Below are 9,888 nucleotides of genomic sequence, written 5' to 3' on the forward strand. Positions count from 1 at the left end.
TTACAACCCAACCCATTGGCCTGGGGGAGCTGGTGGCCTCGGGGTGGGGGGGTGGCAGGAGCTTGTCCCCTTCCCCAAACCCTCCTGGGGTTTGTGACACCGGTTGGGGGTGTCACTGGGATTTTCTTCAGCCCCTGCTCCCAGCTGAGCCCCCCCTGGTGCTTCCCCGGTCCCCAAATCACAGGATTGGTGCAGCTGGGGTGTGAGCGGAGCCCGGCCCCCCCACCCCGCTCCACTGCTCCCCAGCTGCCGTCGCGGGCGCTGCTTTGATAGCGCAGCCCGAGCCATAAATAACTTATTAAACATGGCTTTTATTGTTTATAAATGAATAACAAAAATTCCCTGGGCGGGGGGGGCTGCGAGATGTCCCCGGCGAGGGGGGGGCACCCACACACGGCTGGGAAAACTTGGTTTTCTGACCCAAACGGGGCTGGAGCGGCAGGTTGGGTCCCTCCCCGGGGGGGCCAACTGAGGTTCTCCCCCCCCCCCAGCCTCAGGAGACCAGCATCGCAATTTTGGGGGTTTTTTTGGTATGAGGGGGCCTGACAGCATCTCCTGTCGGTGGGGGGGCCCTTTGCCTGCGGTCGGGGGGTCACAGTGGCTGGAGGACGGGATGGGACGTGTCATCGTGACCTGGCGCTTGGAGGGACCCCCGAAGAGGCTGCGCCCCCCCTGCAAACTCCCTGGTATCTCCATCAAATCCCTTTCTCTGAAGGTGCTTGGGGGGGGCTCAGGAGTTCTTAGGAGCTACATTTTGGGGGGGGGGCACTGAGTTTGGGGTGACCCTTTTCCCCCCGGCAGCTCTGCTATGACCCCCCCTCACCCCAGGATGGAGCAGGCTGGGATGCAGAGGGTGCTCAGGGTGGGGGGTCAGGGTGCCCCCACCCCGCTGCTCCCACCCCCTGGTGCAGGAGGGGGTGACCGGTCCGTGTCCCCCCCGGGGGGGAATCACGTGGCCCAGTTCAGCAGGGTGCCGGTCGCCTCCTTGCTCTTCATCCTCAGCGGCAGCAGCGTGGGCGACTTGTACTCGTGTTCGGGGGCCGGCTCGAAGTGCGGGGGGGTCCCCAGGCCCGGGGGGGGCAGCCCGTGCAGGGAGTAGAGGCTGTTGATGGTGGGGTGGGGGCCGGGAGAGGCGGGGATGCCCATGAAGCCGCCGATGTTGCTGTGAGGAGGGGGGTACGGGGACATGCAGGGGGACGGGATGTTCTCGGGGGGCAGGAGCCCCGGGGGGGTCCCGGGGCCAGAGTTTGGCCACAGGTTGTTCTGCAGCTGCAAAAACAAATGAAAATAAAGCCCAAAGTGAAGCATGGCGGGGGGAGAGGGGGGTGGTGACCACATCCCTCCCTCTTATCTCCCCCCACCCAGGGTGCGTTAATTTAATTGACTTGGGGGGGGTGAATCCCGGTTGAAATGGCCCCACAGGAGAAAGAGGAGAAAGCAGCATTGGGGCGCCAAGCTGAGTCCTGAATTGTTTTTACACTTTTCAACGTGGAAAGGTGGTTTTGCAGAAAAGGGGGGGCAGGAAGCACTGAGGGATGTGGGGGGGACACCCCCAAACCTGCCCCCATGGGTGTGTTCCCGTGGGAGGTGGAACGGGGGGACCTAAAGCAGCATCTTTGACCAAACGCGATGCTGCATCTTTCCCAAGGAAGCGCGGGGCCGGGGTGGGGGCAGGGGGTAAGGATGGGTGATGTGGGTCCCGCTGGGGGCGCGAGGGGCCGGGACCCCCTCCCGGGGGGCAGCGCTGGGGGGGCAGCCCCCGCCGCATCTCTCACCTCCTGCATTTTCCCGTAACGTTCCCGTTTCCGCCACTTGGCCCGGCGGTTCTGGAACCAGACCTGGGGGAGGAGGGGATGAGGCGCAGGGACCCCCGCCCGACCCGGGGGAAGGACCCAAAACCACCCCAGTAAACGGGGCAATCGCAGAGAACGGCTCCAGTGCCCGGCCCGGCTGGAGCTCGCCCGCGTTCATCTCTGCTGGGAGCAGAAACCAATCCTTTCCCTCCCAGAAAACACCCAGCTCTGCCCCATGCACCATCTGCTTCTCTCCCTTGGGCATTTTCACCCCAGGTTTGGGTGCAGAACGAGGCTCTTTGGGTCTCGTGGTCACAATGACCCGTATGTCCCCTCTGGTGTTGCCGGTGGCTCCAGCAGCGTCTCCCGGAGAGGAGGAGCCGGTACCGGGGTGTTCGCCGTGGGGCAGACACGGTTACAGGTAATTCAGGTCTGGGGGTGCTGGTTGCAGGCTCGGGGTGGTGTCCCCTGCCTGTGCCTTGTCCCCACGGGGAGGGCAGCAGCCAGCGCCCCATGGGTGCTCACTTCTCGCTTCATTACCCCCACCTTCTCTTTCCTCCCTACCAGCTGCCCCCTCTTCCCACCAGGAGCCCCAAACCACATGGAGACACCTCTGGAAGGAGCTCATGGGCCTGAGCCACCTTGCCCCGTGTCCTGGGATGTGTCACCCCAAGCCCCATTACTGAGGTTTAGCAAAACCCAGGAGAAACGGCTCCTAACTCAGCATCCCCCAGCCCTGGTGCCACCACCGGGGTGGCCGTCCCCGTGGGTCCCCGTGGCCGTACCTGCACCCTGGCTTCCGTCAGGTCGGTGCGTAGCGCCAGCTGCTCCCGGGCGTAGACGTCGGGATAATGCGTCTTCTGGAAAACCTTCTCCAGCTCCTCCAGCTGGAACGTGCTGAACGTCGTCCTGTTCCTCCGCTTCTTGCTCTTGCCCAGGGGCTCGGGGAGCTGGGAGACCCCGTGTTCCCGGAGGCCACCCAGGGGTGCTGCCAGGGGACACCCCAACTGCCCCGGGGTTTTCGGGGGGGCCCGGCAGGCTGTGGGCATCGCCTGGTACCCACCTTTGCATCCCTTCTCCCTGCCTGGCAGGGGGAGACACAAGACGGGGTGTTAATGATGTTAATGCTGTTAATGAAGCCAAGAGCTCTCTGTGCCCACAGCTCCCCAATCCCTGCGTGGTCCCCGTCATCCTGGGGGATGTTGGGGTGCAGTCCCAGGAGAAAGGGGCTTGGCACGGCGGCTCAAATCCAGCGCTGGGGAGGGCGCTGTGGGCAGGGGGTGTTGGGAAGCCCGGCCAGAGCAGCGGGTGCTCGGGGACCATCTGGGACACTGCGACTGGGGGCGCGAGGGGACAGAGGAGACGAGCGGGGGCTCGTCTTGCAGCTCAGCTCTCCCGTCCCTCCTCGTCCTTCTCGCCGTCCCTCTCCTCATCCTCTTCCTCCCCCGCCTCCCAGCACAGGCTGACACCGTCACCCTGCTCGGATCCCCCAGTAACCCCAGTCTGCCCCATGAACTGGGCCACATCCAGACCTCAGTGCCTGAGGGGTTCAAGGGGAGCCCCTGCGGCCCCCGGGCCAGCGTTTCCCTGGAGCTGGAACTCCCACGAAACCATTTGGAAAGGAGAGAAAAAACCCCAAAAAGCCACCTTTTTGCTCGAGGAAAGCTCCACTTCCCCACACGAGAGATTTGGGGATTCCCCCCATTCCCCTCGCTGCTGCATCTCTGGGGTGCCTGATGAAATGGGTTTGAGGTGATAAGTCACTGCTACGCGTTTTGGAGGTCACCCTTGTCCCCATGCAGGGACACACAGATCTCAGCAGCTCCGGGTGCTGTTGGGACCCTGAGGAGCTGAACCAGTGGAGAACCAAGTGGGGACTTAGTGAATGGGGGGGACAGTTTGGGGACCCCAAGCTTGGGCTTCACCCAGGAAGGAGACAACCTGAAAACGATGGGTTTTTTGCTTTAATTTCACCTCCACCGTCTCCAGAGACCCAGATTTGCTGCAGACGGAGACCCCCGGCCCCCTCGCAGGGGCAGGATCGGGCCCATGGCCGCGCTCGGGGCCGCCAGGGGGGAAATCGCTTCCTCCCTCCTTCCCGGCCCCTTCCCGTCACATCCTGGGGAGCGGGGTCCCCGTCCCGCGGAGCCCCCCGTGCCCCCGAATCCAGCCCTGGCCACGGCCTTTTCCGGACTTTCGCTTTTGATTTTTGGTTGTTTCCTAATTAAGGTAATTTGGGGGTTACGGCGCGCAGCCGAGAGCTGAGATCCAGCTGCTTTGAATTAAGGGGAAAATGTTGTCTGGGGGGGTTTGGGGGGCGATTGGTCCCCGTCACTCCCGGTACCGTTCTGTCTATGGTGGGTAACGGCGGCGGGATGAAGCCAAATTGCCGTTTTCTCCGCGCTTTGTCCTCCGAAGGGCTCGGCCTCCGGGCCAGGGGGTTTTAACGATAGGAACAAGCCCCACCAAGGAGTGGAGCGAAGGCAAAAATCCCCCGTGTGACTGAAACTATGGAAAAATGACCGAAATTTCAAAATTGCGCTGCACAAAGCGGTCGGATAAATGTATTTGGTTTGGGGTTTTTGCCCTTTTCTGAAGGCAATGCAGGCAACGCGCCGCGTTTCCGAGCGACCCGCGGGTTTTGGTGTTGGAGAGGAATAAATGGGCAGAAAGAAGGAGAAGGCAGGAAGGGAGCAGGATATGGGCGCGTAGCTAAACAAACACGGCATCGCAGGGGACAAAGAGGATGGGAAAAAGAGAACATATAGATATTCCCCCCCCCCTCCTGTCTTTCTTTCCTAAACTGACACCCCCTGAAAGATTTGGCGGGGCTGGGGAAGCCAGCAGCTGGGGAACAGCTGTAGGAGTCTTGGGTTAACCGGGAGGGGAAAGGAGAACTCGAAAGGGATCATTAGCGAAGGGATGGGGGCACAGAAAGGCCTCCCGGGACCCGGGGAAGACATCGCAGCCACCGAACGGCCCCCCCGGGGACATCAGCATCCCCAACCGCACCGGAGCAGGTAAGCGCGGTGGAAGGGACCAGCCCAGTGTCCCCAGTGTCCCTGGGGGTTTTTCTACCTGTTCTCCCCAAGCTGGGAGCGGGGCGGCTTTGATGGGCCCCACCTGGTTCCCATTACACCCGCGGCGCTGCCTTTTTCTTCTGAGATTAAAGCAAACCCGGGATGGGGGAATAAAAGGCCCATGGGAGCCCTGGAGGGATGAGCCCGGTCAGCCCCGACGGCCCCGGCTGGAGGGAACGTGTGAAGGAGAGGTGGGTGCTGCTCGACCGGTGGGAACGGGGCCGGCGATGCTCCGGGTCCTGCCCGGACAGGGTGCGGAGGCCCGGGGCTGTGCGCCCGGGAACCGGGAGTCCCGGAGCCGGGAACCGAGAGCCCCGCGGAGCGGCCTCCCAGGCCGGGAGCTGTCGGTGCTGCCCGGTCCCGGAGCCCCCGGCCCGTCCGTGCGGCCGGAGCGCCGGTTGCTGCCGCCCGGGCTGCGCGTTGAGGCCCGGGAGAGACTTTGCAGCCGCCTCCGAGGGACGGGGAACGGGCTCCGACCCCGGGGAACGGACTCCGACCCCTCTCCAGGCCGGTCCCCTCGTCCCGACAGCGGCCCCGCGTCTTTCCCATCGTTTCTTTTCCCTCTTTTCTCCCCCGTTCCGTTTCTGGATGTGGGGAACGATCCCGGACACCTCGGTCTCTGTCGCGACACAGTCGCGGCTGCCCGACACCCGGGAGCACCGGCTCCCGTCGGGGGATACCCCGGCGATCTCCGCTCTGACGGGGCCGTATCGCGACATATCGGTGCGGTCGGGGAGGGAGCGTGTCGGCGATAGGACGCTGTGAGCGGGCTCAGGGCTGGGGGTCCCATTAACCCCCGAGGGCAGCGGCAGGATCGGGCCCCCGGGAGAGGGTAAAGAGGCGGCCCCGGTTCCCCCCGCCCCCCCCGCCGCTCTCCCCGGTACCTGCAGCCCCGGGCGGGTCGAAGGGCTTCGCGTTGATGGGTACGGTGGGGGGGCCCGGGCTGGCGACCCCCAGGTAGCGGGGCTTGTCCGGGGGGCAGCGGGCCGGGCGGGGGCTGAGCGGCGGCGGGTGCCGGGGGGGTCCCGGTGGCCCGATGGCGAAGGTGGTGGGAGCCCGGGGGAGCCCCGGGGGGGGTCCAGCCCGGCGAGGTGGGGGCAGAGCCGGGCAGCCCGGTGGCTCCATGGAGCAGGTTGGAGGGAACGGGGGGAGGCCAGTGGGGAGCGGATTTTGTGCGGGGGGCTGGGGAGAAGGGGGATGGGAAGGGAGGGATCGCCAAGGACCCCCCCCCATACACACCCCCACCCACTGCACACCCCAGCCCACTTCCCCCACTCCACAGCCAGTCACGTGCGTCCTCCCATCCCCTTCGTTAACCCTCTAATCCCAATTTCCCCCCCCCCAGCCCCACGGTCCCTCTTCTCTGTGGGTCTGACCAGTGTCCTCCCCCATCCCCTGGGCAGGGGCCGTGGGGGGGCCCTGCTCCTCCCCTCCCAGTGCTCCCAGTGTCTCCCAGCTACAGGAAATGCCCAGGGCCCTTCCTTGGTTTCAAACCTCATCCCCATCTGCAAGGAGCCACTCGAACCCCAGGCAAGGGGAAAACTTGCATTTTTCGGATGCTCATATTTTTTCCCCTTCCCGAGCGGTTCTGAACCCATTTGCAGCGTTTCTGTCCCCAGGGCTGGGGATGAGGCCTGGGCAGTGGGTTCAGGGGTGATCGGGATCCGGGATCCCACGGTGCCGTGTCCGTCCTTGGAGCGGGCGCTGGCTCTGCTGGGTCCCATCCTGCTCCATGCGTGTCCCTGTCACCCATCCCACACCCCACGATTTGGGTCCCCCCATCCCACCAGCCTGGCTTTGGCTTTTGCAGCAGGCGCCGGTGTTGGATCGGAGCTCGCCTGGATTGTTCTATTCCTATTTTACCCTCTCTCCTCCCTTTTTACTCCTTTGCACCCATTCACTTCGGAACCACTTTGGCTTTTCCCCAGGGCCACCGTTCGGCTTCGCAGAGCTGGGGGTTCTACAGCTTTGGGGATGTTTGAGCGCAAAATGATGGGGACAGGTTTGGTATCAGTATCAAAGAGAGGGGCTTAAATAACAGGCAAGGAGAAAAGAGCAAATATCTGGGCTGCGAGGTGCGGTTTTATGCCTCCATTTGCTGTTTTCCTGTATGCGCAACACAGACCACGGCTTTTAATTAATCCTACAGCATCACTCCTTGCTCTCGGTCTGGGAAATAATAACCTATAGGTATCAGGGCTGCGGGGCAGGGGATGAACTGCACGGGAGCAGCGAAAAGAGGCGGGGAAGGACACCCAGATGTGTGATGTTAAATAGCGGAATAACAGGATAACACTGACCATTAAATAACATTATGAGATCGCTTCTATTGGCTGTGCTGGGGCAGCGCTTTGTTATCCCGGGTATGGTGCAAACCTGGAATTACAAGACAATCTTGTTCCAAAGAGCTTATGATAGAAACATAACGTGAACCCTATGTCCTGGCAGCGGTTGCGGGATTGATAGGACGTTGTTGGGTCGCTGCAAAAACCGGTGTTGTCGCGGGAGCGCCGGCGTCGCGGCGTGGGCTATAAATCACCGCTGGGTTTTCCCGCTCCCTGAGCTGGGAGACGGTGTTTGCAAGGGAAATTGTGGCTGGGTTGTGGTTCTAGGCTCAAACTTATTCTGCCTGGCTCTGCAAACGGGGGTCTGAGTGTGAATTGCCCACGCTGGCTTCCTCCGTATCGTTCCCCAGTGCTTTCCCATCACAGCAGCTGGAGCTGCCGAGGTTTTCCCCGTCTGACTGTCCACAGCTCGCTGTGTGTTGTAAATTATTGCTAAATAGGGACTAGAAGTCCTCTGGCACGCAACAAGCCATTAAATGTTATTAAACATAGCATAACTCCTGTAAAGGCTGATTAGTTCCAATGTGCTTCTCCCAGTTTTACTGCTGGCGTTTGAAGGATTTTAGCAGCGCAGGGATGAGCCCGTCCCCCCGTGTCGGTGGGGAGGAGGGGGACGGGACGGCTGTTTTGGGATGAGCTGTTTTGACCCCCCCAGGCAGACAGGAGAGGTCTGGGGAAGGTGGGATTTGGGGGGTTTGGAGCCGATGGCAGCGGCAGGAGAGGTTTGGGAGATATTTCGGGTGTTTGTGGGTTGGGTCGTGGAGCTGCCGAGGGGTTTGGTCCTTCCAGAGAGCGGGGCCGAGGACCAGGACCCCTGGGGGTCTCCTGAACCTGCCACCAACCCTCTGCCCTGGGGTTTCTTGTATGCGGAGCCAGACCGGGGTGTCTCATCCTCCCTGCTTGGTGGGTGCGTGCGTTGGGTGCTGGGGGGACCGAGGAAGGTGCCTCTTCTTAGGGCCCTGTGCATGGTGCTTGCTGGTGGCTCATTTGCCACAAACACCATTATTTGTGGCCAAAGGCTGATCCCAACAAACCCTTTGGTTGAAAAGATTCAAGAGCTTTTCACCATGGGTTCCGACTCCAACCTCTCTGCCGGGGAAGCACCGTTGGGTCGGCTCTTGGACTGAAATGACCTTTTGTGGCCTCGTTTTAATTGCATCTGCCACCAAACGAGCCGCGGCAAGAGAACCACGAAGCGCGGCGAGGGGACTCCGGCGGGACGCGCTGCGGGGCTTGCTGGTTTCGGTTTCTCTCTTGCTTGCTGGGAGGAGGGATGTTTTCCCCCCTCTCTCCGCATCCCATTGGCTTTTCCAGCCATCCCAGAGCTGCCTCACCCCCCCGGGATCACGGATGTCACTGAGCATCTCGGCAGGAGGCCGGGGGGGGTTTGTACCAACGTCCCTGCACAACCGAGACTTTGCAACGTTACCGAAAGCCCTGGGAATGCTGGAGGGACAGGGAGCGATGCCGAATGGGGGGAACGGGCTCCTCCTTCTCCCGGGACTCGTTGTCTGAAGGATGAGCACCCGTTGTGGTCCAGCCCCTGGGCTTTTGCTCATGGGGGTGGATTTTCCTTGTTTTCCAACTCTGCGATCTGCAGTTTGGGAAGAAAACCCTGTTCCTGCTGAGAAAAAGCGGTTTTTTGGGGGGGGAAAGCAGGGAGGCAGCTCAGCGGGGCTTCAGTGTCGAGGCAGAAGGGACAGAGTCTGGGGACAAATGTGCTCCCAATGACACTGTGAGACCCCAAGTCCCCCTCCAGCCTGTGGCATCCCTGGTTGTGTTGGGCAGCCGAGCTGGGAGCAGGGATTGCAGGGATTGCTCCTCAGCCTGGGGAAACCCCCAGGGGGACAAAAGGAGCTGGGGACAACAAACCCAAGGCCATTCCCTCTGTCCTTTGCAGGACGTGCATTTTGGGGAGGTTCTTCAGCCCTGAGCTGCAAAGGGAACCCGTGTCCTTCCTTGTGTTAATTCTTCTTGCTGAAGCCTCAGGGTTCAATCCCCAGCCCTTGCTGCCCTCTCCACCTCCCAAATATCCCAAGAAATCCCCCAATCCCAATGTCCGATCAATTGCAGAGCTCCATCCCAACCTATGGTTCGATCTCGCTCAGGAACGCGCACACCGATGGCAGGAAAAATGGCTTTATTAATGCACCTGGGGAAACCTCTGCTGCTCACAACCCTGGTTTGCGTTAGCAAGTGGGAGACGGAGCCCCCGGCTCTGACCCCGCTGGAAACCCCTCGTTCCGCGTTCGTTAATTAACGAGGTTGAGGATGGAGAAAACGGACCCGTTTCCAGGTCTCGCCAAAGCGAAGCACAACCAGAAATACCCACCGCGCGTAGCAATGATGCACAAAGGCGGGCGACAGCCTCCATGGCGCACACGTGCTTTACATGCAATATATATTTATATATATATATTTTATATATGCATGCATATTTATTTATATGTGCATATTAGTGTACACACGACATTTATATATACATGCATATTTATAGCCACCCAGCTATATGCACAGATAATTTAACCCCATGCAAATTATAACTTTGCACACAAGCACAGTGTATTTCTGTATTAGTTCGTGTTGCTAACACACGGACATTAAAATGACATAAATCTGTGTCTCAGTTGCAGAGAGCTACAGATAAACGTGCAGAAATCGCACTTCCAT

At 60.9% G+C, this 9,888-nt stretch overlaps 1 protein-coding gene across 1 annotated transcript; it reads right to left on the reverse strand.

Annotated features, from left to right (window-relative positions):
• Positions 1-291: 291 nt before the first annotated feature.
• On the reverse strand, positions 292-6,106 carry ALX3 (ALX homeobox 3). Its single transcript, XM_065854728.2, has 4 exons — positions 5,758-6,106; positions 2,579-2,877; positions 1,776-1,838; positions 292-1,269 (listed from the first exon to the last, which is right to left on the reverse strand). The coding sequence occupies exons 1-4, from the start codon at positions 6,104-6,106 to the stop codon at positions 949-951; spliced, it is 1,032 nt and encodes a 343-aa protein (XP_065710800.1). The 3' UTR covers positions 292-948.
• Between the last annotated feature and the right edge of the window lie 3,782 nt (positions 6,107-9,888).

Source organism: Patagioenas fasciata, chromosome 21 (assembly GCF_037038585.1).
Source record: "Patagioenas fasciata isolate bPatFas1 chromosome 21, bPatFas1.hap1, whole genome shotgun sequence".
Classification (NCBI taxonomy): Eukaryota; Metazoa; Chordata; class Aves; order Columbiformes; family Columbidae; genus Patagioenas; species Patagioenas fasciata.

Bases quoted from the DNA above. Each gene is read 5' to 3' on its own strand.
- ALX3 (XM_065854728.2), bottom strand. From the start codon at position 6,106: ATGGGGGGGGGTCCTTGGCGATCCCTCCCTTCCCATCCCCCTTCTCCC. The intron at 1,839-2,578 runs GTACGGCCACGG...CTCCTCCCCCAG, and splicing joins TGACGGAAGCCAGGGTGCAG to GTCTGGTTCCAGAACCGCCG. The intron at 1,270-1,775 runs GTGAGAGATGCG...TTGTTTTTGCAG, and splicing joins GTTACGGGAAAATGCAGGAG to CTGCAGAACAACCTGTGGCC.